Source organism: Caloenas nicobarica, chromosome 13 (genome assembly GCF_036013445.1).
Source record: "Caloenas nicobarica isolate bCalNic1 chromosome 13, bCalNic1.hap1, whole genome shotgun sequence".
Taxonomy (NCBI): domain Eukaryota; kingdom Metazoa; phylum Chordata; class Aves; order Columbiformes; family Columbidae; genus Caloenas; species Caloenas nicobarica.
Window position 1 is genome coordinate 406,631 of NC_088257.1, and position 24,850 is coordinate 431,480.

The window sequence follows — 24,850 nt, forward strand, 5'->3', positions numbered from 1 at the left end:
GAGAAATCCTCAGGGCACGTGGCAAATTTAGGCAGCTGGAGAGGATTTCAGCAGTCACAGGCAGGTGCGACTGAGCGGTGCTGCAAGGTGTGTCACTTTTTGGGGAAGCAGGTGAGGAGTGCTGAATTTCGGTAAAACCTCAGGGGGTTTAGATGACCAGAGGGAGTTTTGCCAGGGTGCAAGTGCAGCTCCTTGACTCACTGGCAGACATTGTGGACATCAAACCGGCCAACATGGAGGAGCTGACAGAGGTGATCACGGCCGCCGAGTTCCACCCGCACCACTGCAACACCTTCGTCTACAGCAGCAGCAAAGGCACCATCCGGCTGTGCGACATGCGCACCGCCGCGCTCTGCGACCGCCACGCCAAGTGTGAGTACGCCCCGCCGGCGGGACGGGGGCCCCTTGGGTTGAAAGAGCCCAAAAAAGGGAGCGCGGAGACCAGCCTGGGCTCAGGTCTGCCCGGCCACCTGGCCCGTCCCCCCTGGCTGTGCCGGGCCGTGGTCCTGGCTGCGCCGGGTGTGCCACGGCCCCCGGGCCTCGGCCCTGCCCGTCCCCGAGGAGCAGCTGCCCCGGCGTCCAGCCGCAGGTCCTTTGGGTGCACGTTACAAACGCCACGGGATGTTTCAGCAGCCGGGGGTCCGGGGTCGCTGCGTGTCGGTGCACAGTGACCGCAGCGCCGTCAGCGCCAGGACACAGCGAGAGCTGCTTCAGAGCGAGGTTTCCTGGAGACCACAGGGAATTACACACCAGCTGTTGCTTTGGAGCTGCAGGCACAGTCTGATACCTGCTTTTAAACTGGAATAAAGTGGGTGGAGAGAGAGGAAAGTGTCAGTTGCTGTCTGGAGATCTGGAAATACCGAGCGGCAGGTTCCCCAAACCCCGAGCACAGCACACCTTTCTGTTCTTGCATTTCCCGACCCCGCCTCACAGTCCTACCGAGACATCTCCCAGCTGAGAATCAGAGTGCAATTAAGGAGCAAACAAACCTCATTTTCCTGACACTTCAGCAGCAGAAGTGCCCCCCAGTATTCCCCTTTCTTTGGGCACTGCTGTGTCCCTCCAGCCCTTGGCGAGCGCACCGGCTGGCGGCGGTGCCTGGCGCGCTGTGACGTTCCCTTATTGATGTCCCTCCGTCCCTTGGAAGCAGCAGCCTCAGTCAATTGCAGTTCAGCAGATGTGTGAGTGGAGATTGAGACAGTTCATCAAAGTTCAAAATGAAAAGCAACATTGGCTTTTGGAGGCGAATCCTCCAACAGAGACATTTAATAACTGTCAATATTTAATAAAAATGCAGAAGACAGCACTGCACGTCCCAGTCGTGTTTATTTAGATAGATGCAGTGTGCTGCTGGGGGCCAGCTTTTAGTTATTGTGCTTCCCTTATTAAATTCTGTTTGCCCGTTCTATGTGAGGTTCCTGCCATTGTGACACTGTGTGTTACCTGCAGCCGCGTAGCTGGTCTAAGAGAAAACCTCAGCTCCCAAGCGGGAGTGCTGGCCCCGTGCCGAGGGACAGCGCTGCTGCGTGGGGACACCTGCCCGGGCACAGAGAACTCGCCTGTGTGGTTGGACGCCCCGCAGGAAGGCAGAGGGGAGAATGGGGCTCCCTGGGGCAGCTGCGATGCCAGCAGGAGTGACCCCGCTCTGCCAAGCACACGGGAAAGTGAGAGAAACCCTGCTGGGGTTACTGCTGTTATTTCCCCTATAGCAAAAGGCACCCACTGCTTTTTTGAGGAGCCACCTGTGACTGTACCTGGCAGAGTCCTGAAGCAAAAGGCTCGAGGCACAGCCTGTTCCCAAAGGGAGACCTTTGCCTTGTCCGGTCACACCACCACCGCCAAACATTGTCTTTGCTGAAAAGTCTCAGCTGTGGTTAAAAGTGATGAGCACACAGAGCTGCTTGGATAAGGTGAGCGCCAGCTGATGATTTTACGGATTTTCACGCCCTGCTGTTGCAGGTGTGTTTCCGACACAGCCGGGACGCGAGTCCTGGCGTCCCCCAGCCGGTGCCGCAGTCTCGCCCGTGTTGCCGCCCGGCTTCATCCCGAGGCCTCTCCTGTTCCATAGGTGATCTGCAATTCAATGTTTTCTGCTTCTGTAGTATCAGCAACACTTTCCTTTTGCTCCTGCACCGTGCACTGAACACCTCCAGCCTTGACACAAGCTCACACACCGTGACAGAACCGCTGCAGCCATTAAAACGGCCGCCCTGGTGCGAGCAGCCCCGTGATGGCTGCGGCAAAGACGCTGCAGCTTTCAGACTCTCCCCAGACTGCCTCAGATCTTTAGTTTCTCTTGTTGCTGTCGCTTTTCTTATTTAAAACACCTGACGTGTTACCAGATTTCCTGCTGGTGATTAAAGGACCCGCAGCTGGGCCCTGCTGTGGGCAATGCTGCCTCTGATTTGTAGAGACATTTTTACTGGTGCTCGAGGTGTTTCCTCTGCTGCACTCGGGTGTTCGGGCAGCGCGGGGCTCAGTGCCGGGATGGGGAACCCGAGCGGGTGCCCGAGCTCGGGCGGCTCCGGGCACCGGCGGGTCGGAGCAGCTGCCGCGGGTCGGGGGCTTCGTAGCGGAGCCCAGCGCTGGGGATGGGGCTGGACAAACGCGGCTGGAGCGGGTTTGGTGTGAGCTGCCTGCGGGGTGGCAGGAGGAGCCCGGACTGGGGTCCCTGCTCTGGCAGCATTTTCCTTGGTGCATCTCTGTGATGGCTTTTTAAAGCCATACTTGCCCAGTTGATGTTACTTTGAAATCAAATTTGTGAATACATTTAATTTAGAACTTCATCAGTCTCCTTCAGACCGTTCAAATTGTGATTTACTCAAAGACTGATCAGATTAAATCTGTAGGTTGCAGTGGCTATAAAATATTTACATTGACTTTCAGTTATGCTGCACATTGATTTCTGGAGAGAGAAGTGACAGGCAAGGCTCTAAATCTTCTGGGCTTCTGTGGTGCTGGTGATAGATTGGTCTCTGATGATCCTTCTCGCTGGTTGCACACGTTAAAAACAAAGGAGCTTCGGTTGTGCAAGTGAAGTCCTTAAAATACATTTTCTGGTCTGGGTCAAACCCAGAAGTGTCGCCACAGCCCAAGCGGAGCGTCCTCGGCCGTGCGGCACCGTGGCTGTGGGGGCATCCCCTGGTCCCTGGCCCGGGAGCTCCTGTGTGGCCGACGCCGGCGCTTGTCCTTTCCTCTTCCGCAGTTTTCGAAGAGCCCGAAGACCCGAGTAACCGGTCGTTTTTTTCTGAGATCATCTCCTCAATCTCCGATGTCAAATTCAGCCACAGTGGGAGGTACATCATGACCCGGGACTACCTCACCGTCAAGGTTTGGGACCTGAACATGGAGAACCGGCCCATCGAGACCTACCAGGTGAGCGTGGCTCAGCTGGGCACCCGCGGTGCTGCTGCCCGAGCCGCGCTGCCGGTGTTTGCCGGTGTCGGCCACCGCCGGGCTGCGCCGGCCAGCGCGGGGCCTCACCCGTCCCTCCCTGCCGGCAGGTTCACGACTACCTGCGGAGCAAGCTCTGCTCGCTCTATGAGAACGACTGCATCTTCGACAAGTTCGAGTGCGTCTGGAACGGCTCCGACAGGTGAGCGGTTCGGCGGCGTGGCTCTGCCCCCCCGTGTCCCCGAGCTGTCCCCTCCCCGGCCACCAGAGAGTTTTCCTGTGAGTTCAACAGGGACCACCCAAACCCCCAGCCCCGTACGCGAGCACTGGGTGTCCAGTGGGCTCCTGGCTCTCCTGGGTGGGTTCGGGTCCCGTGTCCATTTCACCCACACCCAGCAGACGGTGCTGATGCGTTTGGCTCCAGATTGCTGAAACCTGGGGGTAACCATCCCCTCATAAATCACACCAAACCAGTGGCAGGATGTGTGCAAGACCAGTTGACCTGGAAGGATTGCTGCATTTTTTTGCCTCTGAACCATCAGAGTGAGTAAATGAGGCACAACAGGGCTTAAGCCCAAATTCCAAATCTAATCCAAATCTTTTTATGCGTCTGGTACTCAGCTTGCCTCTAGTCACAAGGCAGTTTGCCTCTAAAAAGGTGTGAAAATCATTCACAGAATCATAGAAACATTTTGGTTGGAAAACCCCTTTAAGATCGCAGAGTCCAGCTGTTAACCCAGCCCTGTCCCTGAGAACCTCACCTCTGTCGAACCCTCCGGGGACGGTGATGGCACCACCGCCCCGGGCAGCCCGCTAGAACCCGCTGGGTTCGGGTCAGCTCCATCTTTGCCATAAAGCCGGATCTCTGTGCGCGTTGTTGTCCCGAAAGGATAACCCGTTAGCTGGGGGCAGGACGAGAAGGACGTGGGGACTCGCGAGCCGGAGCCTTTTGGCGCAGGACGGGGCGGGAGGTCCTGGTGTCCCGGTTGTGCCCCACGTCCTGCGCTGCCCGAACCGGGCTGCGCGGTCACCCGTCCCTCCCTCCTCACAGCGTCATCATGACCGGCTCCTACAACAACTTCTTCCGCATGTTCGACCGCAACACCAAGCGCGACGTGACGCTGGAGGCCTCGCGGGAGAACAGCAAACCCCGCGCCATCCTCAAGCCCCGCAAGGTCTGCGTGGGCGGCAAGCGGAGGAAAGACGAAATCAGTGTGGACAGTCTGGACTTTAGCAAAAAGATCCTGCATACAGCTTGGCACCCCTCCGAGAATATCATTGCCGTGGCAGCGACAAATAACCTGTATATATTCCAGGACAAGGTTAACTAGAAGGACGAGTCATTCTTTAGGAATCTCATGTACTGAACACTAGTAAACACAAGATTTCAAATGTTTCTTTTCTTTCTTTCTTCCGTTTTCCTTTTCCTCCCTGTTCCTTGGTCAGCTGTTCTCTGCAGACAGCGGTGTGTGGAGCGAGCGCTCACCCAGACACATTTCTCCGTGTTTACTCTGAGCACGGGCAGGGGGTGTCGGCGCTGCTGTCCCCACGTCCCTGGCAGCACCGGGACGGCACCAGGACGGCACCGGGCGGCTGGCGCCGTCAGCCACGGGCGAGCGGGCGATGCCGCTGCTGCTGCTGAGCGCGGGCGGCCGGGGAGGGGACACGTATCCCTGGGGGTTTAGTCACAGCCGTCCCGCTCTGATTCTTTTAAACTTGATCCACGTGTTACGTGTCACGATCAGAACACCATCCCCTTTGCCATTTTTCACATTTGTCTTTTTGTTATTGTTGTGTTTTTACCAGCAGAGACAGCGAAACCAAACGTAAAAGGAAAAAGTTCAGATTTGCAGTGGACAAGCTCCCAGGGGGGATCTGCTGGTGCCTCCCCCCAGCCCATCCCCAGGATTTGGTGTTGTAGATACTGTGGTGCCTTTTTTGGTATACAAAATACCTTTATAAATGATGCTTCCAAACTGCATTGATTGCAAACCAAATTGAACCTGGGCTTTTCTTCTGCATTTCTTGTCATTTGCTTTCATTATTTTTACTTGTTCTGTTGTGAGCTCTTGCATTTTGTGACACTCTCTCTCTTTCTTTTTAAAATTTATTTATTTATTTATTCATTTTTTAATGATAAACAATAAGTTGCTAATTTATGACCTTCTAAAGAAGAATCCAACCGTATATTGCTGTTAGCACCTGACTGCTTCTGAGAGAAGCTGTCTGTGCTCCTATGTTATAATAATAATAATGATGATAATAAAAACAATAACTCTTCCTCTTTGCATGGCAAGGCTGCCCCTTTCAACTCTAAAGATTGTTCAGGTCCCTCTTTTACTTGAGCAACTGTTCAATAAAAAAAGAAAAAAGAACTACTGAATTTTCAGTCAATCTGAAAACTGCTTTGCAACAAAAAGCCAAGTGATAAAGGCAATTAAAAAACTCAACACTGTCACTTCAGAAGTGGCTCGGTAGGGGTGGCCCGGCTGTGGGTGTCCCTGCGGGGCCTTCGCTTGACCCCAAGGGCAAAGCGTCCCCAGAACAGCCTCTCTGTGGCACCGGGACGGTCCCAGCGTGTCCCGCTGTCACCTCCCCGCTCCCGCACCCCACGAGTGACCTGGGGAGCGCCAGGGGGGCCCCAGGAGCTGCGGGGGGACCCGGCTGTGCCGGCGCGGGGACCTGCGGGGACAGCCGGCTGCGGGGGTCACAGGGAACAAACCTCAGTGCACTGGCTTCTAAGTTTTTTACAAGTCATGGCTTGCAGGAGTAACTTTTTTTAAAAAATGAAATGGTTAAAAAAGAAGACAAAACAAAACTAAGTAAATGAAGCCTTTAAAACAAATGTTCTTTTCTCTGTTCCTGTAAAGAAAGCGTGCACTCTGGTACCGGCAGGTTGTCGCAGACGCGTCTCTGGAGCCGCTGCTGTAGACCTTGTGCCGGCGGCTCTGGGCGCCCAGCGGGGACGTTCTGCCCGCCGAGCAGCTGCCCTGGGCGGGCTGTTGAGCCCCCAGCTGCAGCAGCCTGATCAAACCATCTCTCATGGAAACCGAACCACTTTAGCTCCTCGCAGACTGACCTCAGTGTACCGAACGGCTGAATCGAGGCATCGGGTTCGTTTCTGGTGGTGCAGCCAGACCGGGCAGTGGGGGCAGAGGCAGCTCTGGGAGTCTTCTCCTCCAGAGAGGTAAGTCCTGGGTGCTCAGAGAGCTCTTAACATGTCCAGTGAGGCTTTTGGCATTTAAAGCAGCCACGATTCTCTTTACCTCTGTGAAAAACAAGTTATGTAGAGTACTGTAGACTCAGGTGCTGCTGCCCTTGGGGTCATGAGGAGTGGGAGGGGAACCCCAAACCGTTTCCAGGCGTCTGGCTTTGGCATCATCCCTTGCAGGGCTGAGATCAAAGCCGAGCCTGGCTGCTCTGCAGGGCAGGAAGGGGCTGGGGGTCCTGCAGCCGCATCCCTGGTGCTTCTCATCCCTCGAGTCCTTCAAGCATCCACCGTCCTCTGGCCCGTGTCAGAGCCCGCTGAACCGCCCTCCCCATCACCGCAGGGCTCGGGGACACGTCCCAGCTGGTCCCGGGCCCCCGTGCCCCCAGCAGCCAGCACACCTGCGCCAAGGGGCAACGGCACAGCAGCGAAACGTCATGAGAATAACAGCGCATATCGGCTCAAAATTAAATTTTAAACAGATTATTAGGGCTGGAAGTTCTTACTCACTTCCACAAGTAGAGATGCGATGTGATAAAGATTCCTGTGCCTGTCATTAGCCACTAAGTTATTTCTAAAGCTTGCGGAGTGAACGTGAAGAAAGGGACAAGCGCCAGCACTGTGAGTTGAAACTGCTCACTGCTGAGAGCAGCTGTCAGCATCCCCGACCTCCCACGGATCAAGCCCGAGGTGCTGCAGGACCGGAGCAGCTCCGCGTGTCCTGCACCCCCCCGCAGCCTCCAGCAGCATCGCTGCAGCTGCAGCACCCCAGCGCCTGGCACCTTGGGCATAACGGCTTTATCCACAGAATCAGCAGATAAATAAATGTTAATGAACATCTGGTCTCCATAAACAAGATTAATTAATAGTAATTCATTCAATGAACAAGTTAACCATATTTTAAAACAGCCATAAAAGATGCATGGCTTCCCACAGGGACGCGCTGAGCCGAGCAAAAAGAAATTCATTTACTGGCAGAGCGGGACTATGCGGTGCTGCCAGGGCGAGCGGGCGCCTTATTATGCCCGAGGCACCGAGAGCAACGGTGCTCGCTCTGAATTTAGGGAGCACGTTCTTCCTGCAAGCACCAGCGTTCAGACACCAGCAGTGCAAACCCCTCCTGAGCTGTCTAAATCTTTGTGAACAGCCTTGTTTCTTGGTGCTCAGTGCAAGTCCCAACGGCTGGCCAGTGCTGCAAGAAAAGAAATTCAGTTCCCCATGGAAGAACCGGCCCCTCCCCACCCCTCACCTCAGAGATCCGTGTCAACAGATGAAATGGACGGAAATACTGTGACACCACCATGCCCACCACCTTGTGTTTAAGCAAAAGACTAAAAGAGAAAATAACTTTGGTTGGCACCCTGTGGTGCGTACGCTGACCTGAACGCTGCTGCTGCCGGTTAATCCAACATTGCCCGGTGCCTCGGGGAGCGTTTTGCCAAATACAGCCACGAATTCAGGTGATATGACTTCAGTTGTTTGCTTTACTCATAAATTCACAAGTCCAACAAAATCCAACAAAACCTGGTATTAGGCCTGTACAATCCATATATAAAAAGGGTTGGTTTATTGTAGTTCAAATACATAAACTGAACAATCCCAACATTTCAAAATTAAACTTTAGAAACACAAGTTGAACATTCAAAACAGGAGTATAGTTTACAAGAATTGCCCAGAGGGGAATCCACAGTCTAATCCAGCAGTATGTAAAGATCACTTTATCGTTAATAAAAGTGTGTTTGTACAACCGTCCTGTTCTGCTCCGGTAACCGTTATTTACCAAGTGGTTCCCACTTTGAGTAAAAATTACTAGACAAATTTTCACTTGGGCAGAGCAACCTGATTTTGCTTCTAATTCATGGACAGGGTAAGGAACAAAGCAGACCTGTGAACAAATTTAATTTGGTCTCTTAGTCCTAATTCTCTTCTCTCAGTTCTAACTCTGGCTTTAATGGATTTAGTTCCATTTACAAGGGTGAAGCAAGCAGAGAATCGAGACTTTGGTTTCCAGAATGCGGCCTTCAGTAATGGACAAGTGAAGCTCCAGACAGCACCTGAGCTCAGGACCGAGGGCGCACACACGGCACAACCTCGCACACCGGGCGCGCACAGGGCAGAGCTCTGGCTCTGGACTCGGACACCGCCCACACAGGGGAGTTTTGCCCATCACGCCCCAAAGAAACTCATAAATACCTTTAACGTGGGGGTTTTGTTGTTGCTCTTCCCCCCCCCAGAGACCATTTTATGTTCACAAATGCTGCTTCTTCCTCTGCTCCTCAGATGGTTTTGCAATATATAATGTATATGTATAAACCTGACAGATGGCTCATGCAAGCTTTTTGATTTAACAGATACCCCTGGCTTGGAGTATTTCGTAACTATTTTGTTGTTCGGCGGGTGGGCTCTGAGGCGGTGGGTGGCGGGGGGGGCCCTCGGCGGTCCAGGTCGTCCACGTAGGACACGATGAGCTTGCGTCTCTCTTCTGGGACGCAGTCAAGTACTAGATACCGCTTGTCGTTCTGTAGGATCTTCTCCACATCTTTCAGGTGCTGATCTGACTCCTGGATCAACTTTTTGGATCTGAAAGAAGCGCAAGAAGCCACAGCTGAGAACGATGCAGAGACACCAGCCCCGGGACCCCCCAGCTCCCAGCAGCCGCCTCCGCCAAGCGGAGGGCACAGACCCAGCTCTTCTGAGCTAGAAAGGTGCCGCTTTCGGTCAGGACTAGGCACATCAACATACACTATGCGCAGAAATAAAGGCTTGTTCCTACATTTGTGCTGCGTTAATTAAGCACCATGGGAGACTGGTGTCTCTCTACAACAGCCTTGTACAGCACTAGACAAAGGCTAAAGCCTAGAGGGGACAAAAAAACCAGTCGGAGTTTTAAATTCAGCATCTAAATGAGGCAAACGATTAGAATTTGGATGCGCACTCTCTGTTAGGTCCAGCTCAGCTGAAATGTGTCCACCGCACCAGCTCAGCTCCCAGACCAGAACTTGCCACACGTGGCGCTGACCCCGGGGAACCGCGGCACTGACTGGGGAAGCGCGGCGCCGACCCCGGGGAACCGCGGCACTTGTCAGGATCCAGAGAACTTAATTGCGTTTGTGCCTTTTTAAGTGAACTCCTGGTTCTGATAGAAAACATCTTTTGGTCCATACCCCAGATTCTGTATCAGCCTTAACATCCCCTGAAACTGAGTGAAAAAGGCAACTGCTCTGTAAACCTACTCTCAGTAAGGCACAGCCTGTCCATGAAATCTGCCCACAGAAACCAGGCAAATTCTTTATGATTTTTAAAAACGAAATTTCAATGCAGCCAATATTTCTTTGCTGTCAACGCCAAAGTCCTGAACAGAGTCCTCAGTTCAGTACTGACCCCGAGTCCCCAGGACTGACACGCTGAACACAGCGCCGTGGAGACCCCGCACTGCTGGCTGCAGCTCCGTTTCTTGTCAGTCAGCAGAAAGGACAAAACAAAGCAACAAGAGGTCTGTATCAGCTGCAGACTTTTTTAGACAGGTTATGAAAGGTTGTAAAAGTGTAACTTAGACATCAGCTTATGCCAGGAAAAAACACAGACGTCGGCTTGTTGCCATTTTTATGGAAAAGCACAATAAAAAGATTGGTCCTTTGTTGCCATTATGGTACACACCTGTACGTTATAAATTTGGTCTCTTTCAATAGTGTTCGGAAGTCAGCTTTGGCAGTAATGTATTTGTCTCTAATATATTCCTCAAATTCCCTTTGTTTTTTCTGAAAGAAAAAAGATATGCTTAAAACACTGAATGCAGATTAAGTACTTCATACAACTTAACGTACTCAACATAAGCAATAATTGCATGTTAATTATATTTTTCCTTATCTTTTACATTTTTAATTTAAGTAAAATCTTATGTAAACCCTACTATTTCTGTTCACACAAAGCAGAAACCCCTTGGGCAGCCTCTGTACCTGCACCGCACTGACGGCAGCGACACAAACCACTCACCCTGTCACTTGAAGAGAATTTAATGCACCTTGGATCTTCTTTAATGATTTTTTTCACTTCTTTCCACGTTGATGTTAAAGTTATCTTTCAAAAGAAACAAAAATAGTTAAATTGAAAGAAAATGAGATTCTAAGAATACAGAACTTAAATGTCACATCTGAAGCTTTTAAATATCTCCCAAGTCCACTGACAAACTTGTTGCTGTATTTTGAAGTGTTGGGTTTTGATTATTGATACTACATTAGTATTTTTAATTCATTGACTTTATGTATATACTTTTCTTTAGTATTTTAAAATTACATTTTCAGATCAAAGTCCTCACAAGCATCATTTACATCCCAACATCTTTCTCTAGTACATATTTTTGCATATGAAGATGCTGTTAAAAATTACCTACAGAAAACTTGCTTCAGAGTTACATGGTTGTCATTTTACTCTATCACACTAAAAATCTACCTAATGTTCTTAAGCACTTTTAACTAATGCATTAAAAAACGGAGCAAAAACTTCGGGGTCATAAGAAAGCTGACTGAAGTTGGCACATAACTAAAGAAGAGCAAGACTCGGTAAAACCCCACGATACACAAAATAGGTGATAGGTTTCCATAGCGTTACACAGAATACAAGTTCAGATTCAGTAGTACAAGATAAAGCAGGAGAACATCAAAACAGATGAACTTAGCAAGGTTCTATACCAATATTCATTAAGACAAACGCACTGGATATTTGAAACAGCAAAATGCCATAAAGTAAAGAGTATCAAATAACCCAGTGTTGAAGAAATGTAACATCCTGCAGGAGATAAAAAGATCACTGATTAGAAGTGTAACTGTAAATTAACCGTATGTTAAACCAAAGTAACACTCAAAATAAACAGATAAGGAAACATAATGTTATAAAGATGGAAAAATAGTGGTGAAGCAAAGAGGCCTTGAAAATACCAACAAATAAATCAGATTGTGGGACAAGAAAGCAGAAGACAAATCCCAGTGGGCTGGCAAAGGCCTGAAGATTGAATATGCAGAGCTCTTACCGCTGAAGTTTCGTCCAAAAGTTGCCTAAAGTGTTCCCTCTTCTTTTTGGTAAGTGCTTCGATGTGCTCATTAAAGAGCTTCTCTTTCTCTTCTCTTTCCAGCAAGGAGCCAGATTCCCATCGATGATCTTTGCGCAGAGTCCTCCTGGTATCAGACCACGACACATCCGAAGAACGGACCTGAGCCAAGAAAACATTTTTAATACAGTTCACTGATATTTCTTTTGTTGTCTTAGGCTTTTTATTTCTCTTGTTTTAAGTTATGGTTCAAATTAAAGATTAAAAACCAACCCAAAACAATAGCTTTCAAGGAAGAGGCTGCAGCGGCGCCCCCACAAACCCCACCCGGGCAGCGGCACAAGGAATCGCTCTGTGTGGGTCACACGCAGCTGGAGATGCTGCGGACCTGCCTGAGTATCCTCTCAAACAGAAAACTCCTGCACCCTCCTCCTCTGTGCATAACACACTGAATTAACCACGAGTGGTCTGGAGAGGCAGCCTCAGAGAGAATTATTTCCACAGAGACACCAGGAGTGTGCAGTGCCTTGTTCCTGTCCCGAGAGCACCCTCAGGGAGCTGCTGGTTTATGTTGGTTGCTACACTCCCGACCAGAGCAATAAGCCCTTTATATCCTGCCCCTTACAAAGATTTTGGTGCTGAAATGTGGAAACGAGCACTAGTGACGTTTGATTTCACATCTGGCACAGGGAGCCCAGGCACAGCACACGTGGTGACACTCGTGTCACCAACCCTGTGCTCCCAGCAGGACAGTCCCACGCAGGAACGTCACACAGATCTCACTGCTCAGCTTGCACAGGAGAACAAAGCGAATGCACAAACCAGCACAGACAAGGCAAGGCAAAGACACTGTGTTTGGAGTGTGGTAGAGACACGTAACGCAAAAATCGGGGGACGAGGGCTAATGCCCAACAATAGCTGATCCGCCAGCAGACCCAGAGGAGTTTGACAGCAGCAGGACTGAAAATCTGCCACCACCCACGAGACCCCAGAGAAACACCTCAGGAACACCGCTAAAAACCACCTCCCTGGGCAAGGCACGGGACACAGATGCAAAGCGTTCTCTTCAGCCACGGCCAACCCTCAGCAGTGACGGAGACAGTGGGGAGAAACGACAGGATTCTAGTTCTATATAAACTTAACCACAACAGCTAAAGAGCTTTTACATAATTCGACCATTAGAAAAATAATGCAACGATGCACCAACAAGCTGAGAAAGCCCGTCCGTATCTCACCATGTCAGACAGCAGCGCTTTGAAGTTCTGTATAGCTTCTTCCCGTTTGTGCTGCTCACGTTCGCGATCGATTTCCTTGGTTTGCTCCGAACGAGCTTTCTGCACCTCCCTTTCTCGTTCACGCAAACTTGCCTCAATGCGAGCTTGTCTCTCCAGCTCCTTTTCTTTTTCAGAATCTAAATTCTGAAATGTAAGAACAAGCTTTTCTCAATAAAACCAATACAATATCTTTCAAATTTCCATTAGACAGGTAAGTAAATTAAAGGGCTATCAGACTAGCGGCATCTTGGAACAGAATACTTCAAAGTGATTTGAGACCTATGGATTACAAATGTTTGCTCGAAGAGCTCTGTTGAAGCACTGCAGGGTTCACTCGGGGGAAGGGGAAGGTTGGTCCCAACGCTGCTGACAGGACAGCGGCTCTGGGCAGCGCGATGCTGTGACCAGCAGGACATGCAGGGCTGTCATTCCGCATGTACCTTGGCTATTTTCTCTATGTACTGCTTGAACAGGTCTTCCCTCTGGGAGGAACTATCCACCGCCTTGTACCGCGGGTCAGTCTCCACTTTGTCCTTCACTTTGCTCCAGCGAGACTGACTGTCCAGGTGGTGATTAGCCAGCAGTTCAAAGAAGTCCATTTTGATCTGGTTTACAGACAGAAACAGAAAGACAATACTTGAGAAAAATACTTCGATACCCAACAGTTTGCTTTATGAAAAAAGGAGTCAACTTACCTCCAACAGAGGAAAGCATATTAATATTACATACCATTACAATTTAGAGAAATCACTAAAACTCTGAATTTAGACACAACTGTGTCTAAAATTTACTTCCCCTTGGGACAATTTTGCTAAGGCAAATACATTAAGAAGATCTGCTACATCTAAGATGAACTATATTCTTTAAAGAATGATTCACCAATACGGTTATTATTTTATTCAAATTTAAGCTTCATTTTTTAGCTTCTATATAAATATATCAGAGTAACAAGTTATTGATCCTACATTATAGAATTTTGCATATTAATATTAGAGAAGCTATGCCATTTTAAACAGGGCTCTAGACAAATAAAGTATTTACGGATTCACCCTCCAAGTGTACAATGAACAGCGGTAAATACTTGTATCTGCTGACAAAGAGCGAAGCCTTAAGATGTATCTAACCAATAAAGAACTACCCACATAAGGTAATTAAGTAAATTACATTTAAGATGGATATGCACATATAAATAAAGGTTTAAGGAGATGTTTTATCTCCTTTTTCAATTGGAAATGGCACATGGGCACTCTGTCTGTATCAGCAGCCACCACGAGGGCTGGCAGAGGATCAGTCATCGGTGGTTTTCATCTCAAGACAACCAGTGCCACATCTGCATCCAAACTGCCAGAACCAGCAGCTGCAGGAGTGACTGCTGTGCCGTTCCTGCGGCTCTTTGGGCAGCTGATCGCCCTCTTCCATGCGCTCTGAGCCCCGGCACTGCCACTGTGCCACAGCAGCCTGGTTGGGCTCTGAGCCCCGGCACTGCCACTGTGCCACAGCAGCCTGGTTGGGCTCTGAGCCCCAACACAGCGTCTGCCGGGCACGCCAGTTAACAACCCCAGACCGAGGAGAGGGGCTGTCCCCAGCTTTTGCTACTTATCTCCTCTCCACATCCCTTTAAAAACAGAAAACCACCAAAGGCAGTTTGGTTGCTGAAGACTAAGGTTGGTAAGGGAAGCGAGCGGATGGACAGGCGGACAAGCTCTGGCTTGCAGAGAACTGTCACATCCCAACTCTCTAAACACGTGTTTAGTTACAGAATGCAAGAACGAAATGGAAACCAGAACCAATGTTCTGCAGGCTGGCCCACCAACAATTGTAGCTCTTCACAATATTAACATACGAACATAAAAGGCTTTATAGGCTTTTCTTTGCTATCTCAGAGAGATTAGGATAGTAAGCAGAGATTAGAAAAGAACTGGTTAGTGCCAGTGGGAAGTTACTCTACATCTACAGCACTATCACTTTTGCCTAAAGTAGCTGAACAAAATGCTAAACAAACTGTTTATTCATTTAAAATTAAGAATGTTGTTTCAAAATATCTTAACACATGCATGCAGTATCAAAAATATGAAGCTTTCTAAGCCATGGCATTAGAAATATTTGTTAAAAACCAAACAATTCCCAGACGTTACTACAGAAGTCTATAAAGTAAGGGTATCAAGGTTTCTGCACAGATCACATCTGCATCTCTCTCTGTATTCCAGCGGCAGCAGCCGCGGCACAAAGCAGAGCTGGGAGCCCCAGTGCGGGCTGAGCCCCTCGCCCCAGCTCCCCCGGCCGGGCCAGCCCTGCTCCGCTGCCCGCCAGGGGGGTACGGCCAGGTCCTCCCCAGAAAAACCCACGACAATTCAGACCCTTAATGCTCTTAAAGCACAGGTTTAACTCCAGCCATCTGCAAGTATCGCAATTTGGTTTCCAATTCAAAAAAAGAAGGGCAAAAACGTCTCAAAAAATTGAGTCAAAAACTTCTCACCAAGGAATAACCCCACATCACAGCTCTGTGGTGTCGGGAGTTCAGCACATCCACACACAGTGACCGGCTCAACTCAGCAGAACGGGGCACCAGAAAAGGCGCAGAGCTCTGGACGCCGAGGAGCAACCCCGGGCAGCCCCGGCAGGGCGGCTGCAGCCGAGCGTGTCACCGAGTCCACGAAAGCGGCTCATCCCGAGGAGAGGGAACGTCCCCATGTCTGGGACAGCCATGGGCAGCTCACTGGTGTCCCCGTGTCCAGGGACAGCCGTGGGCGGCTCACCGGTGTCCCCGTGTCTGGGACAGCCGTGGGCGGCTCAGTGTACCCGTGTCCAGGGACAGCCGTGGGCAGCTCACCGGTGTCCCCGTGTCTGGGACAGCCGTGGGTGGCTCACCGGTGTCCCCGTGTCTGGGACAGCCGTGGGCGGCTCACCGGTGTCCCCGTGTCTGGGACAGCCGTGGGCAGCTCACCGGTGTCCCCGTGTCTGGGACAGCACCTTGTACCCGCTCTCTGCAACCAGCCCCACCAACAAACCACCTGCCTGGGGTGGCTGCGCAATCACATCCCATCAGCAGCTCAATGAAGCAAAATCAAAACATTATAGAATTTAAAACCCTTACATTAAAGATTTCTGTAAAGTTGATCCTCCTTAAATAAAGATTTTGGACTTTTAAAACAGACTGAGAAAGCTTCAGGTTAAATGCTTTAAATTTTCTTTTATGTTTTAAGCAGTTTCAAAGTCAAAGGAAAATAAGACTGAAAATATTTCAGGTGTATTTAGAAGTCTTTTTTTTTGGCAGTTAACACATTGCAGGTACAACTCTCATCACTTCACAAGGAAAAAAACTAAAAAAATGTAAAGTACCGGAACTGCGGGAGGCTAAAGTCACCACACAGAGATACCAATTCTTTCCTCACTAGGGAATCCCATAATATTTGCGTGTCAGTGATTGACAGCTGTCAGACTGAACTGATTGACAGGCCGCACAGCACATAACTGTAAAGTCTATCCACTTGTTATAAAACAGAATACATAAAATGGTTACAAAAGGCTTTTGGAGAAAAAACATTATTTCAAAAGCAAACAAATACAATCTCTCTTCTTTTAACTTTTCAACTTTAGAATAATCATGCAAGAACAAAACAAATAATTACTTTTTCTTAAGTCTTCAACTGCACTATTAAGCTGCAGGAATGCTTTAAAACTCCATATTTATAATCAAAATACAGTATGTAAGAATCTAGTTTTGAACTACATCAGTTCCCCTCTGAAAGCACAATCATTTATCGGAAATATCAGCAATAAGTCAACATTTGAAAAAAGTGAGTACAGAATCAAATTAGACCAGAGTGCCTAGATTAAAACAAATATGCAAAACTTATTGGACAAGGGAATTGTCCCCAAATCTAATCTGTTATTCAGCATTTTTCTCTTCTAGAAGCATTCCTATTAGGTGAAATTTGCAATAACTTTATACTACAAAATTAATACTGTAGACTTTAAAATGTCAAAAATGATTATGCTTTAGAGGTTATTTTCTCCACTCACACAACACACAGGGACATAAGTGGCCGCCCATGTTGATGATAATATTTGATGCCACTTCTGTGGCAGCTGCTTCCCAGCGGTGAGACCTGCACCCTCCTATTGACAATACGGCCAAATGACATTTGGAATTCATTCATCTTTAATAGCTGACCTTTCATTCTAATAAGCAGCAGTTTATACATAAGATATATTTACTGAGAGATTAAAAAGTCACCTAAGTGCCAGCTTTTAGATGGAAAGAGAGGATACGGAAGCTGTCTGAAATTTAAACAGAGTACCCTACAGAGAACGTCAAGTTCTTACTGCCTCCACTTAGAGAACAGACAGGTAATGGCCAGTTCTGGGGTTTCCAGCCAAACAGGACAAGAATCCTTTTCCTTTTAATGCTTCAGGATAATATAACTTCAAAAAAAACCCAAAAAACAAAATCAGGCATTATTCCAGTAAGCATATCATGTTAAATGCTTAGGAAAATGAAAAAAGGTATGATTTAAGTAAACTCAACTTCACAAATCAATGTAAGCTCAATCCTACATGCTCTAACAGCCAGCAGAGCTGCAAACTGAAGGCTGGTAGTTCAGCAGGGCCGTGGGGACGCCCGGGCAGCGTGTACAGCGCCAATGCCGGGGCACCGCAAACCTCGTCCCGTGCAGCACTCGCACCACTCACACCGCGGCAGCCAAGCAGTCTCCTTACCTTCTCACCTCTGCTCTTCGAGTCTTCTTTTTCCTTCTTTCTTGCCGCTGTGATAAACTCATTAAACAAGGCCTCTCGATCTTTCATCTTTTCAATTGCCTTGAACCTCGAGTCCTTAGCATGCTTGGCTGCAAATTCACTAAAAGTAGTTCTGCAACAAAATGGCAAGTGAACTCATTTGGCAGAGCTGTCTTTGCTGGGAAGCAGGTTCAGCAGAGAAATATTTCTTCTGCTAGAATACATGCCAGAGCACCATTAAAAAAACAAAAAAGGCAACATCCTACAGCCTCACTATAGAGATGCTCGACGAATGAACTAACAGAAAGGAGTTGGGTTTGGGCACACACACAAAGGTGTTGTCAGAGACCTGTAGGGGATTTGTGTTGGTTTGAATACAGCTACCTGCAGAAAGTGCAGGTGTAGAAAGGAAGATTATGATGCAACCAAGAAGAAATGAAAAAATTCAGTTGTCTAAAAAAAAAATAATCTTCTTTTTCTGGGTTAGCAATTCAGCCACCAGTCTGTCCAGGTATTTCACAGCTGTGAAACTGAGAATTTTACGTGCATTCACTTGCAGCCAAACCATGCTAAGAGTTAACCAAGAAAATCACTTTTTGGGATTTGTCACAATAGAACACTGGCTGAAGCAATTTCTCCTCGTCCTGTGAACATTGTATAGCCTAATCTTAAAACACACGAGATTGAAATATTTCACACACTATGGGCAGACACAGCAACACTGGGCTTTCTACCCGTCATCCCCACAGCGTTTCCCTAACCATTCTCTCACCTCCAGGGCCAGATTCCAACCTGTGCAGTAGATACAGTACTGCCACTTACCTCGAAAAAAACCACTATTGTGCTTTTTCCAAGCTCTGATGCAAATCTGGCCCCAAGAATACGTGAGACACTTATAATCATACGAATGTTTTCATCACAGCATGGAAATAATTAGACTTGGAAAATCCAGCCTACTGTTGCTGTAGGGTAAATTGAAACAAGAAGAGAATTTGGTAGCTTATTCAAAAAGATTAGAAAGTGAATGTACAGCTATATTGAAGAACAAGAGCTGTTTAAGTGAAGTGGAACACAAACTCTCGAGCATGTTGGACTGAGATGATAAAAACCCAGTGCAGCACTCACAGAAGTACAGCAATATCTTTAGACAAACACTGAAACCAGAAGACAAAGGATAAGATTAAACAAGACAGTATTTCAGCTGGAACTTTCCCACCCCAGCCCATAATCAGATAAGAGTCATTCCCACTGTGACACACCGGAGAGATCTCGGGGGCTAGGGACACTCAAGATAACGTAATAGTCCATGTTAGTCTCTGAATTACATATTAAACTTATTACTGATGAACTTTTCTTAAAACATTTCCATGCCTCCTTTCCTCCCAGCCTACTACTGCCGAAACTGCTGCTCCTATTAACGAGCAGACAGCTGCTGTAAGAAAGAGTTATTAATCAGATCTGAAGTCATTTAAAAGCTAACCGGACACTGACACTAAAAGCTAACCTCACCAGGTTTCCAACACAGGTCACTGAAAAAATCAAGCTGAAGTGAAACAAATGAGTTGTTATTTCACTGTAAAAGAATGAATGCCAGATAGGCCAAGGGATGCTGGAAGAGAAAGCTTTAGAGCTCGTCTGGTGACGTAAGCACATATTTCATCAACTCGATGTGAGAAAGCTGTGAAACAAACCATTCTAGCAATTAAATCTGGAGTGTTAGTACATTCACTGTCATCACCTTGCTATTATCACTGCAAGTAGGTCTGAATGTGAGGGGTATATAACAATTTCTATATTAAAGCAATCAGAACATTCTATCGTATTATTAACATACTTTGTAACCAGAAAAACATCCTTTCGACCCCCTCCAAACTGAAGAAACCTCTCTGGCACTTCTCAGAGCCCAGAAATACTCTTAAGAAGAAATAGGGTTATTAAAGAAAACTTGTGGTGGATCAATCTGGACAGCACAGGGGTTTCTTCAAAATGGCTTAATACGTAAATCATTGCAAGTCACAAGTTCTATTATTTCCTGGGTTAGGTGAATACAAGCAGGCAAAAGAAGATTTCAACAATATCTGATGATTTTTCTCCTCTTTGCCCATTTTGCAAGAGGGTGATCTACCTGATACCACCCACCATACTTCATTCTAATAGAGCTTATGGATATGAACAAAAAAGCAGCTCCTACCTTGGATTAATCTTTGCTTCTTCCATCATTTTCTTGAAATCCTCCTTGGCCTGCATTATTTTGTTTTTCTTCTCTTTGCGTTCTTCTTCTGCTCGGGTTTTCACATACTGATCAAATACCTACAAAAACACCAGTCACCGACACAAAGCATCCAGACCTGAAGCCACATAAGCTCCAGGCAAGAGGGAGGAAAAATCCCATTTCTTTTATTTCCTTTCCTCTCACCAGAGAACCAACACAGATGAGGTAAAAAGCAGAAGCAGAGACTCTTTGTATTTGAATACGCAAGTTACTGCAACCTGCCCAACATGCAGTGTACTGTATCTAAACACGTAATCTGGGACCTGTGAAGACTTTCTGATACGTTCCTCTTACATTAACGTTTTTCTGGCTCACACGCTTACCACAGCAGACACTTCTTGCGTTCTTGAAGCTTTCCATTTCCCTACATCCGTTTGAAGAAAAGCTTCTGGAGTGAGAATTTGCTTAACAATAAAAATGCGTTTTTGTTTATTCCCCACTTTAAAAAAAAAATCTATTATATATTATTATTTAAATAAATATATATATTATTTTAAATATATACAATATTCATTATGTTAATATTTTGAAGAGATACTGATGATTCTCAGGTTTTGGGAGCTCTCTGTATCCATACAACTTTCACGAAATTAAAATATTAGATCTTCCAACCATAGGAAAAATAAAAACTATCAATTCACTTTTTTTCTTGTTGGCTTCTTCCATTTCCAGACAAAGCCTAATCATAACCAAAATCCCCTGCAGCATTGATTGGTCTGGAAGGTCGGCAGGAACAAAACCAGACTGAGGATTTTGATAAAGCCGGTGAATTTGACTTCTCTTTTACCTGTTTTCTTTCTTTCGGGTTGAGAAGTAAGTAACGAGGATCAAAAACTATCTTGTGTAGCTCTTTCTCCCATGTTGAAAAAGCAGAGACCTTTAATTAAAAAAAGTAAAATTTTAACTAATGGTTAATTTTCCTCAAATATAAGAAACTGTACAGTTTTGCTTGAAAACCATAGGACGTCTGATGAGAAGAGGGAAAGAAAATTATCCTGAAGTTTCCATCACTAATAGATGATAGAGGCTGCCACAGCAAGTTTCAACACTGACTGGCTCTGAGAACTGCTAAATAATAACACGCTTAATTACTACTACTGTGTGACACTGAGAAAAATAAGTACATGAGAAGAAACCCTTGAGATTTGTTGTTTTCCTATCCCATGCCCGCTCTACACGTTTTTCAAATGTTATGAGTATAAACAGTTCTGCTACAAAAAGCATTGATTTAAGCATGTTTGAGCTCATCTTAACTAAGCTCTGTTAAAACTATCCCATAAAATCCAGTCACTGAAACTAAATGAAAGCTGCAGCTGGAACCATCTCCATTATTTTGAAGTTATTACACAAATTTCTATTCTAATAGCCTAATTTATCTATGGAAACTGATTGGTATCAACCAGATTTCAAATTTAGTTAACTAAAAGCAAGAAGTCTCCCATTTAAGGAAAAGAATGTACAGACTACAGTGGAACTTATAGTTTTTATCATGTAGGAACATTTCCAAAAACATTAAGGATGTGTCCAGTTTGAGTGTCCTATTTATTTTTAATGGCAGCTTTCAATTAACTAGTTACTTAACTTGGAAAAAAAGTTTTTAAAAAAAAATCTGTCTTGATACTGGCTAATTTCAGTTACTTAGAAATCTAAACTTTGCTAGAATCGTAACACTTTGAAATCGGGAGTTTTGTACCAAATGCATCCGTTAAGCAGAGGAAGGCTGAGACTGGTTTGTTTACACAAAGCACCATGGATGCTGAAATTGCTCAGAATGAACATCTCTGCTGGGGCCTCCCTCCCTCGGTCCCTCCTCACACACACGCGCGGTTATCCTGACCCCTCTCTCCAGGAGCATGTCCTTGAACTGCTTCATCCGCGCCTCCAGCGGGACGATGGCTCTCTCTCGAGCGGCTTTGATTTCAGCTTCCATCGCAGCCTCCTTCTCCGAATCAATATCTTTGTTGTCATCTTTCCTGAAAAGAATCACATGCACTGTATGACTGCAGAGGTACCAGCTCAGCCCTGGGGGTCAGAACCAAGCTCAGCCGGGCAGAAGGGATAAAACCGACTGCTGCAGGCTCAACAACCCGCATAAGCGTTTGTTCCCTCAGACGCCGGTAGAGCAAGAGCTCAGCACGGGGTATCCTCAACAACTCCCGTGCCAACAAACGACTCCAAGGAGTTCACACAGACACGCAACAGATTTTACAGGAGCTGCACTAATTGTTTATCTCCCACTCAGGACCACAAGGCTCTGTGAAAGACTCTGTCTATGGAGCCAGTTCAAACTGAGAACACCTCACAGCTGTTACCAGAGAAAACGCTGTGACGCTGGTGAAGCCTCCATCCACCCATCCATCCACCCACACACGCGTCCATCCCTGGAAAAGCGTGCTGGTTGTGTTTACTGAGAGTGCATGCGCCTCCCCGCAAACACAAACTCAGAGCCCTAATGGCAACAACTGTGTGATCATCCCTAAGAGTACACAACAACTAAACTGGTAAAACTACTTCTAAAACATCATGTGTAACTCAGAGTAAAGTGACATATAGTGCTTCCAATAGGCAAAACAGACCAAAAGGCCTAAACAAAACTCAAACCTTTATAAGACAGCAAAAATAGAGTAATCATGAAAATCTAGATTGCCGGATCTTCTGGCAACAAAATCCTCTGCACAGAAATTCACAAGCTAGATAAACGAGCAACAGAAGCAAACTATTTAGGATAAACTGCACTCAAAATATTCCTTGTTTTCAGCAAGTTATACCACTGATTTCCATTGCAAACTATTTCCAAAGGAGATGCTGTTTCCTCTATACATGAATATCAAATTATAGAGCTACTGAAATATCAGAAAGCTGATGACTGTATTCACCAGTCCCATTAGTTCCTGTTCCACTCTGCTGAATACAACAGTATACACACTGCTCAGATGAAAACCTTTCTTTTTCTACACAGATTACTTAGTATTGAAAAAGCAAACTTACTTGCGCTTTTTAATTTTAATAGGCTCATCTTCATTTGCTTCCTCTGTAGATTCATGCTCTTCTCTAACTGTAACAGATTCCAATAATACGTTAGATTTTGTCTTTATGAAAAGTTTGTAAATCGCAAATGAAACCCTGTGCAAAACAGAGGACGTGTGCAGCAATAGTGTATAGTGTATAAATTTGCATTCCCACCAGGCTTCTTAAATTCCAAGGCTATATACATTTTTCCATATGTCCTCACATTTCCTTCACTTATTTAAATGTTACTAGTTTTGGGAATCAACACAAAGTAAGTGATAAATTATATTCAGACTTCTTAAGAAGGCAGTGAGATGGCTCTTACTAAGTTTTTTTCCTTCTTCCATTCCTTTTTTGTGAGGCGGTTCTTGAATAATTTTGTCCACATCAGCTCTTCCAATGAGGTCATCTGGTCGGTCCCACATGGAAAGCCGGGTGGTTGGGTTGTAGAAGAACACGCGCTCGTCACCTGTCCACACCACACACCTGGGGACGGACAGTGGGACAGGAGCGCTGGTCACCGCTCCGCACACCGTGACACACAGGCTGGAGCGACAACCCCCGACACTGCTGCTGTCACACCAGACACCAACCGCTGCTCTGCTGCCACAGGGAAAGGGCAACTTTAAAAATTAGTTTTATCAGGAGGTGCAGTATAATCAGCTCTTCTCTAGAAAAGTGCTGTAGACAGCCGAATCAGATTTTGAGATAAAACGTACCTCATCTCTTCAGCGCCCCCCAAAATATGAGAAAAAGCAACCTAATGGTCTTGCCAGAATTTTATAAATGATGAAAGAACTGCAGAGATAATTTGAAGTGAGACAGTTTTAAATATCAAACATTAATAAAAAAGCATTGATGGGTAAATTGCAGTAATTAAAACAACATCTCTTTCCCATCAGTAAGATGTTTGCATTGGTCATGTAAACACATGAAGATGATTTACAAATACTACAGCAAGAGTAACCTCATCATGACATTACACACATAGGTACCTGGTGAGTATCTATGCCAGGTGAAAAACAGATTAAAAAAACAGGACAAGGATTGTCTTGGCCAGCAGCTGCACCCATCCCTTCCCCAAGGCACGAGGCAAAAAAGGCCAAGACTTTTTTTGGCCAGTATTTGGTACCAGCTCAGGAGGAATCAGTGGCAGACAAAGGGGCTGGGATATGGAATCCATATGGTAACGCAGCTCACGCGATGCAGTGTGCGGCACAGAGACCGTACCCACACCACGCACCATGGTGAGCGCTGGCGGCATGCGGACAGGGCCGGGGGAACTGGCGTCGCTCCGGACAGACACTCCAGGACAGACGTGCACCCGCGGCCGCTTGCTCTGCCCACCCACCCGCAGCCGCGGGACGTGGGGAAACACATCACCTACCACGGGGTGCCTGGAATAGGGGTGGTCGCAACCGGCTTGGCCTTCTGAGCTGCCTTTTCTTCTTCAGTCATCTCCTCCTCTTTTGGATCCTCAAGGGAAAAACAAGTTACAGGATGGGGCAATGACAGCTAGTTAATTATGTACTATAAAGTAACTAACTTGTTTGAAACAAGCAAATATCTTTGGAAACAATGCTGAAAGCCAGCTCACAATTACACTTCATCCATGCTTAAAACACAAGCATTGGAATTGCAACACATAGACAGCAACTAATATTCAAAAATCTCAATTCAGAAAACCTCTAAGCGTTCCCTTAACTTTGACTTCATTGAATCCTCATTCGAATGCCTTCCTAGACCAGCGTGAATCCCTGAATATAGGGCAAGGGTAAAGTTTCTCACAAGGAAATTGTGATTTATTCTTAAAATTAAATTACTTGAAAATTAAACACAGAGTATGAAAAAGCAAAACCTCTGCAACAACCTTTGTAGAAGAAATAAGCAAACTAGCAACTACCTCTAAAGTA

At 46.7% G+C, this 24,850-nt stretch overlaps 2 protein-coding genes across 5 annotated transcripts in view; one reads left to right on the plus strand and one right to left on the minus strand.

Annotated features, from left to right (window-relative positions):
* Window positions 1-4,789, plus strand: part of PPP2R2B (protein phosphatase 2 regulatory subunit Bbeta) — a 70,358-nt gene extending 65,569 nt beyond the window's left edge. For both annotated transcript variants that reach the window (XM_065644139.1, XM_065644140.1), the window contains exons 6-9: window positions 208-372; window positions 3,206-3,375; window positions 3,504-3,595; window positions 4,445-4,789. In XM_065644139.1, coding sequence (XP_065500211.1) covers window positions 208-372; window positions 3,206-3,375; window positions 3,504-3,595; window positions 4,445-4,724 — 707 coding nt within the window. In that variant the 3' untranslated portion in view covers window positions 4,725-4,789. The remainder of the gene's footprint in view (window positions 1-207; window positions 373-3,205; window positions 3,376-3,503; window positions 3,596-4,444) is intronic.
* A 3,278-nt stretch (window positions 4,790-8,067) lies between these two features.
* The window catches only part of TCERG1 (transcription elongation regulator 1), a 31,618-nt gene continuing 14,835 nt past the window's right edge, over window positions 8,068-24,850 (minus strand). For all 3 annotated transcript variants that reach the window (XM_065643849.1, XM_065643851.1, XM_065643850.1), the window contains 13 exons: window positions 24,325-24,413; window positions 23,263-23,423; window positions 22,917-22,983; window positions 21,766-21,901; window positions 20,716-20,805; window positions 19,848-19,966; window positions 17,639-17,789; window positions 13,360-13,524; window positions 12,881-13,063; window positions 11,628-11,807; window positions 10,595-10,678; window positions 10,259-10,359; window positions 8,068-9,181 (listed from right to left, as the gene is read on the minus strand). In XM_065643849.1, coding sequence (XP_065499921.1) covers window positions 8,980-9,181; window positions 10,259-10,359; window positions 10,595-10,678; window positions 11,628-11,807; window positions 12,881-13,063; window positions 13,360-13,524; window positions 17,639-17,789; window positions 19,848-19,966; window positions 20,716-20,805; window positions 21,766-21,901; window positions 22,917-22,983; window positions 23,263-23,423; window positions 24,325-24,413 — 1,728 coding nt within the window. In that variant the 3' untranslated portion in view covers window positions 8,068-8,979. The remainder of the gene's footprint in view (window positions 9,182-10,258; window positions 10,360-10,594; window positions 10,679-11,627; window positions 11,808-12,880; window positions 13,064-13,359; window positions 13,525-17,638; window positions 17,790-19,847; window positions 19,967-20,715; window positions 20,806-21,765; window positions 21,902-22,916; window positions 22,984-23,262; window positions 23,424-24,324; window positions 24,414-24,850) is intronic.